The sequence below is a fragment of the Phalacrocorax aristotelis genome, chromosome 7 (genome assembly GCF_949628215.1).
Source record: "Phalacrocorax aristotelis chromosome 7, bGulAri2.1, whole genome shotgun sequence".
Taxonomy (NCBI): domain Eukaryota; kingdom Metazoa; phylum Chordata; class Aves; order Suliformes; family Phalacrocoracidae; genus Phalacrocorax; species Phalacrocorax aristotelis.
In genome coordinates, this window is record NC_134282.1 from 40,950,155 (window position 1) to 40,969,379 (window position 19,225).

General features: G+C 37.6%; 1 protein-coding gene across 2 annotated transcripts in view; it reads right to left on the reverse strand.

Annotated features, from left to right (window-relative positions):
• The window catches only part of UNC13C (unc-13 homolog C), a 244,132-nt gene extending 227,351 nt beyond the window's left edge, over positions 1 to 16,781 (reverse strand). Inside the window, exons 1-6 of one of the 2 annotated variants that reach the window (XM_075100328.1) lie at positions 16,616 to 16,781; positions 13,199 to 13,298; positions 9,681 to 9,775; positions 9,404 to 9,426; positions 7,289 to 7,412; positions 3,264 to 3,399 (exon numbers count right to left, since the gene is read on the reverse strand). In XM_075100328.1, the coding sequence (XP_074956429.1) occupies positions 3,264 to 3,399; positions 7,289 to 7,412; positions 9,404 to 9,426; positions 9,681 to 9,775; positions 13,199 to 13,298; positions 16,616 to 16,637 (500 nt within the window). In that variant the 5' untranslated portion in view covers positions 16,638 to 16,781. Of the gene's footprint in view, positions 1 to 3,263; positions 3,400 to 7,288; positions 7,413 to 9,403; positions 9,427 to 9,680; positions 9,776 to 13,198; positions 13,299 to 15,621; positions 15,659 to 16,615 lie in introns of those variants that run through there. The other variant, XM_075100329.1, reaches the window with a different exon arrangement.
• Between the last annotated feature and the right edge of the window lie 2,444 nt (positions 16,782 to 19,225).

A 19,225-nucleotide genomic window follows, 5' to 3' on the forward strand; every position in this document is an offset into this window, starting at 1 on the left:
CCGTTGGTGTCTCGTCATCTTTCCAGGACATTACAGCCAATGAGTTTGCATGTGAAGATGGTGCGCTCCATACAAACTTCCGCCACGTGGGTCGTGTGCACTCGGCTTCATCTGGATCTTTGGATGACCGTTGATCGTCCAGGTCACCATAAATCACCTCAAACACAGCTAATTCCCTTACATACTGGATGCCTTTCTCCATAGTTGTCCATTTTCCTGGGCAATATGTAACATCGTCTTTAAAGGGATACCTTTCCTTCACTCCAGACAGGAGTCGCTTCCAGAGGCTGAGGGCTTGTGTTTTTTTTCCAATTGCTTTGTCAATGCCCCCTTCCCCAGAAAGGGATCCCAATTGTTTGGCTTCTTTTCCCTCTAGTTCCAGGCTACTGGCCCCATTATTCCAGCATCGGAGCAGCCAGGTGGCAATGTGCTCACCTGAACGACGGCTATAATCTTTTCGCATATCTCGCAACTTGCTTAAGGACAGGGATCGGGTGGTCTCTATTTCATTTATTACTTCTCCCTCCTCTCCCCGCGATGGCCCTGGTTCTTCATCATCCCGTTCTAAACGAGTTGATGTCCGCTTCCAATATTTCCTCTTGTGTATGGGGGCAACTGATACTGGTACGGGTTTATTTTCTGAGCTAGCTCCGGTACTTGTTGTGGGGGTTTGAGTGGCTGCAGTGCCTGTCGTCAGGGCTGGATTGTCTACAGTGCCAGTCACTTTGCATTTCAATCCAGAGACATTCTCTTCCCCCTGGGGGCACTGAATACTGTTGAGCAGGGCTCGGTATGCATGGGCCAGACCCCAGCATGTTGCAGTTATCTGTGTCTCTCTGGAGTTCCCAGCATAACAACATACTTTCTCCAAATATTCTACTAGTTTTTTAGGATTCTGCACTTGTTCGGGGGTGAAACTCCAAAATACTGGGGGTGCCCACTCCCCTAGGTATTTGCCCATGCTATCCCACATGCCCTGCCACTCTAACTATCAAGCCTCAGGGCAGATTTCTGGGTGATATTCTGAAGTTGCTTACTCAAAACCAAAACAACATGCCCAAAAACTAACAATAAGTGCACCTTAACCACCCAAAGATGTTCAAGATACAAAAAGGTTGTTGTAACAAAGGCACAGACATCATAGAACAAAGTTGCAAAGGTACTATTCTGTATTTCCTCCATATAAAATCTCTCAGAGAAGGAGGTATAATTGCTAATTGCCTCAACAAGGTGGTATCCCAAGTACAGTAACGGTTTCAGCAAAAACCCCAAATACCAGATAAAGCAGAAAATGAGTGTTTGTATAACAAATCTTGTAGGCAAAACATTACTAACCACAGCAGAACACAGCAGACTCAACAAACCAACACCAACTGCAAAAAGGACAACATGGTGCTGTGACCAGCAGCTGTTGTTATCTCCAACCCTTGAGCCCCACGTTGGGCGCCAAAAAGACTGTTGTGGTTTAGCCGGCAGCTCAGCCCCACACAGTCGCTCGCTCCCCCACCGGTAGATGGGGGAGAGAATCAGAAGGGTAACGCTCGTGGGTTGGGATAAGAAGAGTTTAATAATTAAAATTAAAAGAAACAACAGTAGAAATGCAATGTAAAGGAGAACAACGAGAGGCGCAAAGCCCCGGGGGAGGGGGAAAGGAGGGGAGAGGGGGAACGAACCGCTGAAACGAACCGCACGCGCCGCAGCCGCTCGCCGACCCGACGCCGCGCCGCCCCCGCGCTGCCACTGCCCCCCCTCAATATACTGGTCATGGTGTCACATGGTATGGAATGAACCTGCCATTGGCCAGTCGGGGTCAGCCGCCCCCACCATGGCCCTGCCCCTCCCAGCACCCCCTGCCACGCGGCAGAGCGCGGGAAGCTGGAAAGGTAGCCGACCCCCACAGTGAGGAGAATTAACCCCTTCTCAGCCAAAACCAGCACAGGGTCTCAGTTCTAATTTCTGTAATGCCTTGTGGACATCAAAGCACGCTGCTTGTGAACCACAACCTGGAGAGTCATCGTTAAGGGTAATGCAAAGAGCAGTAACATCAGACTTCCCAATGCCTCCTGTTGCAAGATGGAGTTCAGTTGTTTGGAGCTCTGTCAAAAACTTTACCGTTCCATGCTTCTGTATGTGTCTCATTATTTAGCCTGTTGGTCCACTAACACTTTAAACTGGAATAAGGAAGAAACACCCCTGCTCATTTCTGCTCTTCCTTCACGCTGACACAAAATGTTTGAGTGTCTGCTAAGTTAAATGGACCACAAAGCTGAGCTAACCTGGCAAAATGTTTCCGTTTTTAATCCAGATCAGTTCCCAGTCTGGTTCATTGAATGGCAAGGAAAACTGTTGTGATGACCCAGGGAGGTGGACAACACAGGGAAAGTAGTGATCAGCTGACAGCAGGAGGAGCAATGCTTCATTCAGCATTCTCCATTCATCCCTGAACCTATTCAATTAACTAAGCATGCAGAACACTAATCAAGCCAAAGAATGGGGCTTCTTGTTTTGCAATTCAACACAGGGTTCAAGACAGCCTGTTTCGAAGTACAGTTCCGGAAGACATGGGAAAGAGGAGACAAGAGCAGCCCCATAGCTCCAACAAGGGGCTAGAGATGAAGGAGTAAGAAGGGTTAGAGACAAGGATGGATGTAAAGAGTGACTTTCAGTTCTGGCGAGATGTCCCTTTTATTTGAAGGAAACTTGTTTTACCATGTGTCTGCCATTAAAGACCATTGAAAAGCTAGTAAATGTCAGCATTGCCTTTAAAATATTGCCCTTTAAAACACCATGTCAAATGAAGACCAATCAATCAACATGTTTGTACTTCTGAAGCCATCTACATATGCATAATAATCTACTGCAAAAGATTCTAGAATGTTATTTACCGCTTTTGCATTATTAATAGATTCTTTTTTGTAGGAATTTGCCAAAGATATTTCTGGTTGCCTTTAATATCTACAGTTTTTGGAGGCTAAAATCCGCTTTTCTGACCACCAATCATTCATTGAGAAGGCACAAATATTTGCAAACTGGTTTGGCAGGATAGAGTACTTTTCAGTTTTTTCTTTCAATATAATAAGATTTATCATGCTCTGTCTCACCATGGTAATGGAAACATATACCTTATGGTTTTATGTTTATAAAAATTCCAGTTACATTCTCACTTAAAATAATTGTATTTGTATCACAATGTCATTCAGAAGTTAAAAAAACAACAAACAATAATTGTTATGATACATGTATGATATGAGAAAGTAAAATACCTTCGTTTACTTTCTTGTATGCTGAGACCACTTTCCATGGACGATAGGCTGTCATATGTATCTTGACGTGAATATCTTGTACCTTGGAGGGGTGTCCCACTGTGCCAGCCTCTATGATCTACATCTTTGTGGGTGTCTGCAGAGAAAGCAAAAGCTGCTAGAAATCTTTCAGTCCATTTTTACAGAAGGAACTTCTAAAAGTAGTACACATTAAATTAATGAAATTAATTCATTAAAATCAGAGTAATAAGGAATTAATGAAATCAATTACAAAACATTATTATAATTAAATCACTTTTTACAAGAACAGCAGAAACAGAGTTCCAAGATCACTTTCTGATCGTTGCTCTGAAAACTTCAAGCAGCCTTAACAGTTACCTTTTTGTTACAAAAACTTGTTACAAAAACAGTTTATTCATCATAACATTTGATGGACATGGAAACAGTCTTCAAAAAAAGAGCTAACACTGGATTGAGAAGAAAATGGATCTCTTAATTTTCCAGTCCAACTTCAGTTCTTAACTGGCCATGTATTTCTCATGCGTCCATGCACTGCATTCCAAGATGCAGGGTTTGTTTTTTGGTTGTTGTTTTGTTGTTGTTGTTGTTGTTTTTGTTTTGTGTTTTAAGTAAGGAATCAGGTTTTACTTTAATTCCATGCTCTATTAGCCTATAACTGACCTTTTTTTCAAGTTCTTATCTCTTTGGGGAAACCTGGCAAGTCTCATTTGCAATTGGAGGCACAAACTGATTTCCTGCAGAACATATTACTGTATAAATCGTCCTATTAGCTTTAGTGAGAGGAAAGGGTTCAGATCTGGGCCTGAGTGTGAGGATATTTTCTTCCATACTGATTAGAAGAATTTCTGTGCCCAATTCTTTTCTGCCATTTTTGATGTTTTGATTACATATTAGGAACTACATTTTGATTTATTTCCTCTCACTCTGTTTACTCACACCTGGTCAGCTGCCAAAAAGGTAAATGTCATATCTTTCACTTAAAATAAAAGCAACACTGTAGTGAAACAAAGGGAGGATAAAGATAATACTTTGGAAAACAATAGGATCTTGTGGTTTTCCAACTACAAAGTTAATGCCAAACTTTAGGTTGTAGGTATATGTGAATTATTACAGTAAGGTGCTCTGTACTTCGAATTTTATACTGTGATGCATGAGTTTTCCTGATCACTCTGCTATGATTTTTCAGAAACTTGTTTTAGACTGATTAAAACTGTATCAGAACAATTCATTTTCTCATTTGCCAATCATTTGGTCTATCATTGAATTAGTATGGTGACTGGCATGAAAACCAGGATTAATCTCATGATTGTTACTTCATTCTTGTTACCTTATATCCTCATTTGCTAATTTAAGTAGATGGCAGAAAGTGATAATGAGTTGAATTTCCACCAAGCTAGAGAGGTGAATACCTGCATAGCATTTTCCAAAATTACTCATGAGGTTGAAGTCCTGTTAACTTTCAGTAGGCTGCTTGGCAAAATGAGGTCTTAGTTCCCAAGTCACATGATTGAAAATTATAGCTGTTACCAAATGCATTCCACTTAATTAAATTATCTTCAGTTTCTTTAGCTTATAGTCTCTATGTAAGGTATAACTGAATCTTAAGGAGCATGGTATGTGTCTGTAATGCTGGATTTAAGAAAAATAAATGATGTCCTTTAAGTTTTCATCTGGCTTCTCTTACAAGAATAACCTAAAACATTTGAAAAAATTATTTAATTTCATAATAGAACCTGATTATCCTTAAAACAACCTTGACTTTTAGAAACATTAAAAATATTTGCAATTCAGCTGCAGTATTTATCTAGAGTCGTATTTTATTACTGTGAATTTGCTTGCAGACTTTCAAATATGTGAGATCTTCATTTTACTTAGCAGCCTTTAAATGGAGCTCAGTCTATTGTGAATTGACAATTTTGTTGCTACTGCAACTAATATTAGATGACACTTCTAGGAAAAAAAGCACTCATGAATGAACTATTGATTTTAAAATGCTTCCCTGTTACTACATGCAGTGCTTCAGGTCCAAATGAAGCCATACTGTTAAAGCAGTATGGAAGGCTCTTATACTTCTACCAAGTATCTGGCAGATGGACATCTGAGAAAATGTGAAAAATAACTAGTGTCTTCTACCTTTCCAATGGAATTTGTCGTAACAAAGAGGCTGTACAGATTCCAAAAGTCAGAGTCTCAGCTGGTCACAGATAAACTGAGAATCATTCAACAGAGTAAGCAAAATGTAACGCCTTAGTCAAACTCCAGGCAGAGGGTAAAGATAAACTTGTGGCTTTCTCAATACTCGACAACTAGTGTTGAATTCTTCCCTCTGCACAGAAAATTATAGTGCAAGAGTGACCTCTACAGGATTTTCACGGTGCTCCATGACTACAGTCCCAGGGACTATCTTTAAAACACTCTTTCAAATATATTTATTTGGAAACAGAGTACAGGCATCAACCTACAAATGGACACTCCCTCCAAGTAGCAGCCTGACATCAGTAATAACCTGAACTTACACCTTATAGAAACTCTAATTGTGTGCTTGCAACAGACTCGCACCAGGTTTCTAGATATGGAAACTTCGTAAGGACACACTTAAAACATTCTGCTGATTCAAAGGAGGTTTCAAGAAGAATTTACGGCACATGGAATACATACAGTTTGTACCAATTTTTCACCTCTTATAATGGGTATTCTGCTGTTACTGCACAAACTGTAGTCTTTTTCTGCCATCGTTATAAACCGCTCCTTCTTTGTACTAGTATCCTCTTTTTATAGTTAAGGACACTGTCGGTTCAACATATGTACACTTTCCATCATGCTTAAAGGAAATAAAATTATCTCACAAGTGAGAATAATCCTGATGGAGACACATGTGAATAGCAAGAAAAAAAAAGTTCTTCCATATGAATTTTACTCAGACAACTGAAAATTGCTTGTGGCTGCTGGGGAAAAAATACCAAACAAAACCCAGAAAATGACTAGGCTTAGGTTATCTTTTAAAATGTTTTATCAGCTAAGAAGTACTAAATAAAGAGTAGTTTTTGTTAAAAAATAAAGTAGTAGGCCCTGTTGTGACTCATAAGAATATACAACAGTCCAGACTTAATAGAACGTATTCATTTTCACAGAGTAACACGTGTGTTAACAGGAACGTAATCATGCAGACTACACCCAGAAACATCAGAAATAACAGTCTGCTCTAATCAGCATTAGATGTGTTGCCAAGTTCAGTTTTGGACAATGCCTTTCAAAAAGAATATTAAACAGCTGAAGAACATATTTTCGATATGACTTCTATTCCTACCTTTCAAAAAGAGAAATATTTCTTATTCACATTTCTCCAAGGTTTTTTACTTTTAATCTCGTATAAATTTTAGGATTAGTCCTTTTAGCCATAGTTCATTACTGAAGAGTAAAATATACAGCTAATTTATCTTTATGATCTTATTTGGCATATTGGACCATGTCATATAGATGGATTTATAATTTTGGTAATGTCAATCTATTATATCTGGAAATAATGTGAAGCAATACATTATTTGATGTTCAGTTTCCATTTCTAGCTTCATATACATTGTTTTCATACACACACATGCAGTTTCCATCTTCATATGTGCTATTCATAAAAGCAGACAACCTTTCCTAACAAGATAAAAATGCTGTGAAGCCCTAGATTTTAGTAAAACTTACATTGTGCAAACAGCTGGCCAAAGCTGACATGATACAGAACTATAACACAGAGGGTCTAGAAGATTGAGCCTTAAGGAAGTACAGTCCACATGTGGATGAACATTAACCAGTGAAATAGTTCATCCAGCTCCTCATGGGATGTGGCTCTCAGTGATTCTATTACTTATCAGTATCAATTATACAAATGCTTAAACACTTATTCATCACTAGAGATTCTTCAGGAAAAAATACTATTTGTCACTGTATTTCAGGAACTTAAAGTGGAATAGAATGTTTGGAAAACTGGAGCCAGACCTCAATCTGTAACTCACCAAATGGTACTGCAAAGTAGACATCCAGTAAGATCTCATGTGAAGTCGGTGTTTTTGTGCCTTGAACGTCACTCCCATTTTTTATTACTTCAGAATGCAGCGTCCACCAGGAACCTGGACCTTCCTAGGAAAAAAACGTTCTGAGAGTTACCTGGGTAGGATTTATAGCATTATCCACCTTTTCCTGAATGAAGGCTCCCCTAGGTCAACAGGATTTTCTTTATGACACCAATAGGCTTCGCATCCATTCTAGACTCTTCCAACTTTTTATTAATTAAGTAGTAATTACAACTTCATCAAGTTCTCTCACAAGCATGGAATTCCAAAGAATAAAGCATTTGCTCTACAGTATAGATAAATACACATTAAGATGGCTAGATGATTAAGATGCAAGAAACATGAATATTGAAAATTACTCTTATGAACTGAGATTTTCCAGTTCCTCTTTGAACTGGTGCCAAACAAGTACATTCTAGCAAAACTGAAGCATCTATATATATAATAACCAAGGCAAAAAAGAGCTTCTGAAGTAACACTTCCTTATAGGTTATTACTGAGTTATAAAGCCCAGAGCAGAGCTGCAGGTTTAAGAGGAGCAGGATAAATAACTAGGAAAGTTCCACAGTGGCCCAAGTATAAGTGAAGGCTTAGAGGGTCTGAAAAGATTAAGAAAAAGTCTCTTCTTTTGCATCTTCCCAAGTAACTAGTGATAGGACAAGAGGGAATGGCCTCAAGTTGCATCAGGGGAGGTTTAGATTGGATATTGGGAAAAATTTCTTTACTGAAGGAGTGGTCAGACATTGGAACAGGCTGCCTAGCGAGGTGGTGGAGTCACCATTCCTGGAGGTGTTCAAAAAAATATGTAAACATGGCACTCGGGGACATGGTTTAGGAGGCATGGTGGTGTTGGGTTGGTGGTTGGACTTGATGATCCTAGAGGTCTTTTCCAACCTTAACAAATCTATGATTCTATAATCTCTGTTTAGAATTTCAGTATTTACTGTGAAGCCACAACCACTGTGTCAGCAAATTGTGACTCAACAACAGCTAGGGTTGCAGAGAAAAACAACTTGCCTCGGGGCCTGAAATGGCCCTTGGCACAGCAGCTTCTAATTTAAGCAGGAATTACTTTCTTCCTCTGCTTCCATTCTCTGAGTAGAATCATTGAAATGCCGATTCAATATATATGAGTATTTATTAATTCCTGTAAAGAAATGGCTATAGAGAATGATGGGAGATGCTGTATAAAGAAGTGTTTGATTCTTTCTCCTTTACATCATCAACAATTACCCTTTTTATATTTTAGAAAATTTAAGGAAGGAAAAACTTTTTTCCAAATATTAATCTTCTCTAATTCAGAGTTATTTTATTAAAAATAGACTCCATAGACTATGTCTAGGAAAGCATATTTATGAATGGAAGAATTATGAAGCATTAGAATAAGGTTCCAACTTCAGACAATTTGCAGTACTTGCAGACTGCCTCAGTATTTCCACACTCCCAGAAACCTGCTTCCTTTATTTTCTAGCCTACTGAGAACAAGATTGCTGGTGGTTAACTATGACTATGCTGGATACATGATAACTCCTGGGATTGACTCACTTTCTCCACTCATCCTTCTCTATGCTGTCATTGTACTATTAATTTCTTCCACAGTACCACAGGGCAAATTTCCATTCTCCTTTTTGAGACAACAGCCAATTTCCTTGATATACAGAACAACAGTATTTTGCCCATTTTAACAGCGATTTACCCAAAGTCACACACTGAAGACCCAGGTCAGGAACATCCCTTTGAAATTCCCTCACTCTAATTGCATAAAATCAAACTGTCCCTGCCTCCCTAATAATTTGTGAGTGCAGATGAACTCTAACCCAGTTACTGAATTATATCTGACTCAGTATGTGAGCCATTTCTCCAGGCTAAATGGCTAACGCCTATCAGTTGTCACTTTGAGAGTCACGTGTGCTTTATGCCTCAATATTACATACCAAAGCAAATGAGATAGAAATATACATTGATCATAAATGTCATTACAGTATTTGGGGAGGCTAAGAATGAGAAATTAGTTGGATTTTACCCAGTGTTTTATATTTCCACAGAAAGCCAACTTACATCTGTTGCATGTTCCACAGTTGCAAGGGTATAGGGGAATAGACAGGGATCGGCGACCGGAAGATCACGGGATATGACGGAAAGATAGACTCCTCCCCATAGGAGTGGCAGGAACAGGAAGCGCAAGAGCTATATAAGCGTGTGACGCAGCTAAATAAATGGACATTTTGTATCCATCATATTGATGTCTGTGCATCACTGTCCCCAGGGTGGGTAGAGCCCTGTGTCCCGGAGATGCGGCCCAAGATAAGTTCTCCCATAGAAGCGTACAGCAACACAAGGGAAATCCATAAAACTCCTAAAATGCTATCCCAGAGCAAGCCTTTCTTCCACAGCTCTATAATGAAGCCCTTCCCACCAGCACAGATTTCACTAAAAACAATGAATACACAAACCATTAAACTGAAAACACGGTCTCAACTGCTCAGTAATCTGTCATAACAACTTGAGTTAGTGACTTACAGCAGATACAGAGGTGTTTTCAGTATACTTGTAAAATGCAAGATAGCAGGCACAATACAAAGGTTAGACTGGACAAGACAAGTCTCAATTCTTACTGTTCAGGATTGTCCTTACAAACCAATAAGAACAATTCTGCTGGAAACAGTGCACAGAAGTCCCAGTTACCAGTAGCTTTATTTTACTACAAGATGTAGCCTTATTGGATATAACCCAAGAAGAAACCAGGACCAGGAAATGCCTTTAGTTCAGCTTTAGCTTCTTCTGAGCAGCTTCTGCGTACAGAATTCCTCAGTTGCCTCCTCGGGACACTGGTCTCCTCAGGACAGCCCTGAAGAACCTGCAATCTCAGGTTCCATTGTAGCTAACTTGTTAGTTGCAGGAGTAGTATAATATAACTATCCTTTTGTCAGGCAAGTTCTTTTATGTAAAACTGGGATCAACATAAACAATCAGTCTTTTAAACATAAAACTCAGAGGACCATTTTCAATTAAACTAATATCAGGCAATGTCAGCTATGATGGCACATGCTGTCAATCAACATGGACCAACAGCTAAGAATGACTTATAATGGTACGGGAAATATTCCATCTTCCTTCACAAAAATCTAGATGGAAGTGCCAGACCGTTTCCTGTTTTCATTGTAAAGGAGACCAGGTGTAAAAAATGTTTAGAGCTTGTTTCCTTCATTAGAATGGAGACCTTGCACTACACAACAAATACACAACGGAAAAACAGCTCTCAAACTTCAAGATCTGCAGATCCAGGCTCTATTTTAGCTCTGCTTATAGGACGTATGCATTTTATTACCAGCTGGTTTTGACCAAAAGAGTACCAACACTTTATTTTGCAAGAATTTAAAATAAAATTTTGCCAGGCCATATGACTTACCCATGACATTGAACTAAAATGAAGAGAAGTAATTTCCTCATGGAATGTCTGGCATTCCTTCATATATTACTATAAGCAGTTACAGACCAGTTCTGTAGGTATGAACAATATAATAAAGTAGGTATTAGTGTCTCTGCTGTGACTGATTGTATGTCATTTCCATTTTGCCAAATTAGTTTTAAGTACTAAAACTAATCTTCAACCGATTTGTATGGTGTACCACAGTGAATTACTGTGTACTTAAAGTTACCAGGAAAAGAACAAGTGAAAACTGAAAAGGGCGAAGGGTGCCACCCCAGAAGTGGGTATTGACCTCACCACATTGCTCTTAAAAAACATTGTGTTGATTGCCTAAACATCTAATTTTTCACTGTACTCCTACAGTTGAATAGATACAACAAATTTTTGTTTTGTTCAGCTTCTCCCTTTATGAATATGTTATAGAAAGCAGAAGGTAAATTCTTATCTTCTGGTATTTTTGGACCTCAACTTTAAAACTGTTGCACTGATAACTTAACAGTGAAACTGCATATTGAGTGCTTAAACGATATGTAATTTTTAAAAATGCAAGCTGGTAATGCCTGTAACAGAATATGATTTTTACAGGCAGAGATGGAGAGACAGCCCTTGGGAAAATGAACTACAGTATGACTTTACAAAGTCTGTATAAATGTATTTGTAGATGCTTAGTTACAATGCCCTTTAAAAGTCTGCTGTGTTGTATAGTTGAGTAGTCAGTAGATGAAGCTACAGCGACCTCATATTTGCTAGAGTAGTGGTTCAGGGTTCTCTGGTAACAATTAAATTGCAAGCTAAGAAAATAATCCCAATAAATTGCTCATTCTCATTGATGAGATATAACACTTACATAAAGTATGATTAAAAGCAAAGCATTTATAGAACAGAAAAGCAAATGCATTTTAACACATTCCTCAGGAAAAATTAGAAGATAGGTTACATGCACCCACTTTAAAATATACTTTAATTGCCTCCTGCACTAAAGGTAACAGGGCAAATGCTGAGATCTAATTGATCTACTTCCCAACATACTATGACCTAGTCATCCAATTCATGTCCAATGTTTTAAAGAACTAGTATGTCTGGATCAGTAAGTGCCAAAAAAACCATGTTAACACAGTATTATCATACAGAAATGATTCCTCTACACTAAAACATGACAATCTTTTCTACAAGTCGAAGCTGCAGTATAAGAATGATATTATAAAGGCTAGGTATTGGTATTAATTTTCCTTAGCATTTTCAAAGACAGATCCTGTTTGGATGATTTAGGCTGTGGCTCTGAACAGTGTGCTAGAGAAGCATGATGACAGGGAGTGGGGGACGAATTAGCCCCAGATTAGGATTATTTTTATATGGTCAGAAGTCAGAATTTTTGACAATGACTTTGATATGTTATTACATCTAGACATAAAATGACATGTAAAGAAGGTATGTATGTTCGCTTAACACAACGGGCTCCTCAGTCACTCAGTCAGTTAAGCAAGCTAGTAGTCTGCTACAGTTGTCTAAGAAATGAGTTGTACGTCACCCAAAAAACAAAAAATCCAAATTCAATTAATAATTGTAGGAAAAATTTGTGATGAAGATGGAGCCCTTAAGTGAGGTTAAGAGTACTGTGAAATAAAATTAATGTCAAATATCTGTGAAGAAAAAAATGAAGATGATTTTAGAAATGCTGATTTTCATCTAGAATAAAATCAAATTTGGGGGGCTTATTTCAACCAATATGTCAGTTTCAGCATATGTAGAGCCTGTCAAAAGATACTTATAGGTTTTGATAAGCAGAAAGTATGGAAAAGTTATTCAAAACAACTCGTTCTTCTGACAAAATATTAAAATACTTGGATTTAGAAAAAAACAACATAAAAAGGACATTTTTCATAAAAATAAAATAACTAAAGCCTCAGGAATATAAGTATTTGGACCCTTCTGACCAGTGAGGCTCTAGAGAAAAGAGAAGAACAAAAACCGAATAACAAGATGGAGAGTTTAGTGAAACAAACAAAGCTCTGCAGAGATAAGTGAGAAATTGGTACAGGTCAATAATAAAGAAACTACCTAAATTGGGAGTTAACTAAATAAATAAATGTATAAAACATGAGTCATACAGAAAGGAAATGGAGTAAAACAAAAAAATCAAGTGCATGAGGATCAATTTGAGTTCTCTTCCTTCTCATTCCTGTATTCCTAAAACATTACACATAATTAAAGATACTGGAAACAAATTTTCTTCCCCTTGTTGACTGATGACCTCGATCAGCAATGTGGCTTGCAAAATTAACTTTTTTTCTGTTCCCTAGAACTAGCATCTTTTCTCTGAGCTGGATACTTTTTCATTGCTTTTGCAGACTGCACATGGCCTCAGATGTTATTAATTGCTCCAAACTATCCAACAAAACCAATTGGTAAGAATTACCCGTTACAACATGAAGTCTTGTTCCCAGCAAGGTTCACTTCCCCTCCTGTCTATTGTAGTGCTTTTTAAATTTTGGACTTTCAAAACAACATAGGTTTTGAATGCATCTGAAAAAGAAATAACCAGTACATTAAACCCCACTTTATTTCTTCCTAGAAGCTGGAAACATCCAACCCAATGGTAGTAGGTGGTTAACTCTTACTCCATCCAAAACATTCAGAGATGTGGTTCAAATATGTGGGTTTGAACAAGGAAATTCATATTCATTCTACCAGGATTATGACAGGAAAATCCCTGCCCATCAGAGGCAGGAGAGATCATAATCCTGAATGCAAGCGAGTATTTTAAGGATCAGCTTCCATGCATGGCTTCTCAGATTATTTATCAATCTGCCTGACAGACCTTGCATGAAACTAGTGCACACTCCATTTCTGCAAATTAGCATTTTCTTTGTCTTTCGGTTGGTATAATACTGGTGGCTGGCTAATGGGCCTTTATGTGCAATTAAAGCAAGGCCACAGACTTATAACATGTAATTCAGTCTTGTCTTCGTGTGTTAATCCAATTCCGCAGCAGCAAAATGGGTTTCAGATGCAATCCCAAATGAACCCGAATATTTTTTTCAATGTCTTTGTAAACATACAGTATGAATAATCATAAACTTGGACCTAATCAGCAAAAAGAAAATATTTTTGAAAATTCAAAGTGCTTGAAAATACCACTGTGAAGAAAGCAAAAGAACTCTACCCTTTAGGGCCTCACACAAGAATCTAAGTCAGCAAAAGGCATATTACATCATCTCGATGAACATGTTGTTCATATGATGATGTTCAGAAAAGCTTCTCAGCTTGCCTGCATGTAACACATCCTTCATTAGTCTCCAGCATCCTAGATAAGGATCAACATTGATATATGGTTAAAAAGACGACTTTTTTTAAATTGAACGACTGCCAAAATAAACATATGAGATGTAGCCAAGAACAGAAGCCATTTTTGAGCTCTCTGTATTACCACAGGTCAGTCAACTAGTCTGAGTTGGAAGGAAGCTGTCACTGTCTACAACAGGTTACTGTATACCAAACTACACTGTAGGTAACAAAAATTGCAAAGGCAAAGAGTTAGCACTGTACACCCTGTGTGTAGATCTTATCTATCAGGACTGATGATAATGTTTGACAACAGGACTAAAGGATGTTATGTAATGGGAGCTATGTTTTTCAATAAACAAAATCAGTGATCAATGTTATCTATTTATTTCTATAATTCAGTGCACTAATCTTCTCAAACATGTCTTTGTTTTTACAATGAAAAAACTTTACAAAGTCAATATAGATTTAGAAGTCTAGTGACTTATTTGTGAGAATAAATTAAATCACTTGGCTGAAAAATAGCCGTCTACAATGTTTAACTCCAGCCATTTTGAGCCTCCACATCTATGTCAACTTAAATCAAAAATACAACCACCGACCTCCCCTGAAACTAAAACTTACCTCGTTTAATACGAATACAGGATTTGCTGAGCCCTGCAGAACATTCTTCTAATTACATTAGGATTTCAGTGAAAGATAGATGATTCTTCAGTCTATACTTCATACACATACATGACAGCCTACTGTGAAGAATGGCTACTTCACAGACAGAAGAATCATGTTCCCAGAAAGCAGCTTAACCTGTGCTAGTTCAGGTTACCTTTCTCTAATCCAGATAGCTTTAAATGATTTGCAGAGGTTGCCCAAATGTATTAGCCAGATATCTACCAGCAAATTTTGCTGCATTGATTCGGCTGTATAGCAGCTTCTCCCGAGAACTAGTAATTACAAAGATCTTGAAGGCCTTACATTTAGAGTCTACCTATGTGTGAGAAATCTCTGGTTGAATTTGGACTTCCTTTTCCACTCTGGCTAAACCCTGGTCCTGGAGGCAGACGTAGAGTCCCAGGGAGCCTGATTTTGCTCATGTTTATTGCCTAAGGCCTATACCTGACCTCTGTAACTGTCCGTCAATATCTCCCATCTGTATTTCCTCACTGGGAAAATTCAGACACCATCTCTTCCCTGCTCTGGTGAAGATAAAATCCTGCACACTCTGTGTATAAAAATAATAGTTTATCTTGACTGATGATCCATTTAGGTAATCAAATTATGTAAAAATTCTTTTTAGTGGAAATATCCTTTAAATACCACTACTTTGAGAGATATTAACAATTAATAACTGAAAATCACAGACTGTCTGAGGTGACAATCGTGTTTGTTAATTTGATCTTTAACTGTATGTATATTTTGAAATTCTTTTCTCATTTGTTTTGTATGGAATTGTTGATAAAATACATGCAAGTAACCCCAGGCTTAAATGATTCTTTAGTGTGATACACACATGCATGCCCAAGAAATAAAACTGTAAAGCAGAAATCAAAAGGGAAATCAGACTTACCAGCTGCTTTATCCAACCTTCCTTTTTTCACTTTTAAAAAAAAAATTATATTCAGATAATACTTTAACAATGTTTGTCATTAAATTTCATGAAAAAAATCTAAGTGATTTCTGTGGTATAAAAGCCCTCAATCAAAAATGAAAACAAGTACCCTTAAAAAATGTAAGCATTGTAGTAAGGTAATATGATTACTCAAATTTCTTTGGGAAAGAAAACACGTGGAAAGTCTTTGAAGCTTACAGAAACTTTGTAAATACATGGATAAAACACAAAGGTCAGAATGGAGACCAGGTGACCAGGGAGAGTAGTATACTAACCATCACCTCATAATGCTAGTTCAAAATTCATCTCAACAATGGTCATAGAAGGCTCACAGAATTCATATAAAGTATCTTCTATCATCTTACAAAGAATCCTTTATTATATTGTATTTACTCTGCCTATTACAAGAGACATACTGCAATGAACACCTTACCTATTAAAAAGTGAACATTTCAAATCCTGACTTTGTTCACCAGCCTTAAGTTCCACACTATGCTATCACTTCAGTTAATGAAAAATGCCCTGAAGCCAATAGGATTTTGATTCAGATGGTCATCAGAATTATGAAAATCTAACCTGTTCATCATTTTGTGTTAATTGTCTGAGTACTGAATTTCATTGAATTAGACTTTTAAAAAATATGATTAAATATTCTTTAGGTTTTCCTGACATATCAATGCATGTAAGACAGTTCAGTTCAATCTGAATGAAACATCACTGCAGTCCTACAAAAATTTAACCTGCTCTAAAGAATGTACTTACGTATATCATATATTTCACTGCTATACTTAGGACCCAGTAACTGCCAATAAAACAAAACATTGTGTCCACAACTTTACACCACAGAGGTTCCCAAAAGCTTATAATTGTTTTCCAGTTCCCTTCCCACTTGTCTAGCTTCACCTACTAAATGCGTCACATTGGTGAAGGAGCTTGTATAAGTAAAACCTACCTTTTACAGAGAGAAGTTCCATTCTAGTAGAAAAATATTTTAAAGAACATAAATTGAAAGTAAGCTTTTTTCCACAAATGGGAAAAAATTAGTTTGACTATAAGACTAAATTACTCTTTTCCTCCTGTTTCCCCAGCACAAGTGTGTTTCACTTTTCCTGTATGCTCCTCCCATGTTTCACATGGAAGAATGCCAACCAACCGACGGCACAGTGAAACACCAATGACAAATTCTTTCTCCCTCTACACACACTTCAAGGTGGAAGAGGAAAGGAGAAATATTACAAGTGTTTCCTCACCCTCATTTCCTCAACTTTCTGTGAGGGTAGTTTAACACTGAAATAGGTTGTCCAGAGAGGATATAGAGTCTTTGTCAGTTTTGGAGTATCTCCAAGGACTAGACACAATCCTAGGCAACGTGCTCTTTCTGATCCTATTTTTAAGCAGGGATATTGGACAAGATGGTTTTGAATGGTTCCTTCGTTATGATTCTGTGATAGCCCACAAGGTTAAAAAAAAAAATAATCTAAGTGTGACACTGAAGAAAATCCAGTGCAGGAGTTCATGAAAGTCTAGTCACTGTAACAACACTAATATTAGATTCTCTCCCTCCCCCCCATAGAAGCATCTAATACTTATGTTGGTTTAGGATCATGCTACTATGTCATAATATGAAGTTAACATATTACTTTTTGGTCTTGTATTTTAGATTAATATATTTGCGTCTCTCTTCTGAATTCTAGGTATTCTGATCAAGTTTCCCACAGCAGTCTGATAGTCTTTGAGCCCAGTTTCCACCTTATGCAAGCAATGGAGTTCCACTGAAGTCAATAGAGCTGGTCTGATACACACCATCTAAGAATCTGATCCTAAGTGTGCATTTGGGTCAAATGAAAAAATATTTACTTGGAACAAAAATGTAATCACTGCTGACTTAAGGTTGAGTAAATAGAGTCCACAGTAAACCTTAGCATAAGCCAAAGTTACACAGCTGCAACTCTGTATCCTTCTGAAACTGTGCAAACTTGCCTCTTCCATTTTTTCCACTCACCTGCTCAGATATCAGGGCCCTTCATGTGAAACACTGATTTTCTCCTTGAATCTTTGAGTTTCAGCAGCAACAGCAATCATTGTGGTTCATTTACACAGGAACATCACGCCTGATGTCATGACTTTCTTACATATGCGACCAGGAAAAATGTTGTGACTTTGTGGTAGGAAATACGCAAAGGATACTTGAACATAGGCAGAAGGCCACTGTGGACTGAGAACCAGGCATGTGCAAATGCTCTCTCAATTGGTAAAATAATTTATATGTTTAACAAAAGAATAATGAAAAGCACTGGAGCTGGAACAAGGTGTCAAAACAGTGTTTAGCTAAAGGGCATAAGAGTAGAAGCTGAAGTACAACATGCATATTTCACAAACTGAGAGTTTCAGTACCTCAAGTAACTACCCTATTGCTTAGCTGTGCCTTCCCTAATGCCCTCTTTTGCATATTTCTTACTTAATACCTGACATTACTTTTCAGTCCTATAGGTTGACTTCAGTTAGGAGGTCCCAACATTGCAGATCTATAGGCAGAATCAAGAATTTAGAAAGACATTGAAAAAAGAAACAAAAGGAATTGTTTACATTGCATTTTTATCTAAGCTGTATCAAAACCATCTATACTTTCACTCTGCTCTATTCAACAGACCAGAGTACCTCTGCACAATGCTATTATGAAGGATGTGTCACCTGATACCTGACACTGTTGAGTGATCTGCTTCCAAAAGATATATGCAATTATTTTTCAATTCAAAATCTCAACTGATAAGGAGGATATTATTCTTTTCATTTGTGAGCTTAACTTTTTTTTAAAGTGAGAATCTGCCTTTTTTTAACTTACCTTTTTTTATATGAATTTATATAGCACATATTAGCAAATTGAAGTCTGCCAGCATCTTTCAGTTAATTCATCAAAAACAAGGAAATTTCAGTCTGATGATTTACATACCTGGTATTAAAACTACATATTTTTCTTCTCAGGAAGTTCTTCCTCTACAGGATACTTGCAATGCAACAACCATGGTCATGAACTCAGATTTTAATATAGTATGTTGTGTAAGGAAAACGAAGAACAGAGCACATTCAAATACTGATTCCAAGAACGTGGAAGATAACCTCTCACCTTTCACAGGAAAATGAAACCACAGCCTATTGCTTTTTAAAAATATCTTTGCTATAGAAGGGAATATTAAAAAATAATTTGTCTTATTCCCCCCCCACCAAGTTTTCAACTGTTACTGCAAATATACCTTGGAACCCCAACGTTCTAACTGTATTTCTTCTGAAATTCTCCCTTTGAGAGGAGAGGTAATTTGCTCCTTGGCAAATTAATATAGGGAGTGAAATTTTCAGCTGCTCAGCATTCATTAGTATCTCCTTACACTAGCACATGAAGAAATATGCCAGCCACCTCAGAAGACTAGGAGATAAAATAGTTTTTCTGTCTTTCCCTTGAAGTCAATCATTGGCTTAAAATGAGAGCTAGTGGGAAGAGAAGATTTTTGTCTATTATGGAAAAAAATTTACACACTCTTCAGATCAAATTCAAAGATAAACAGCT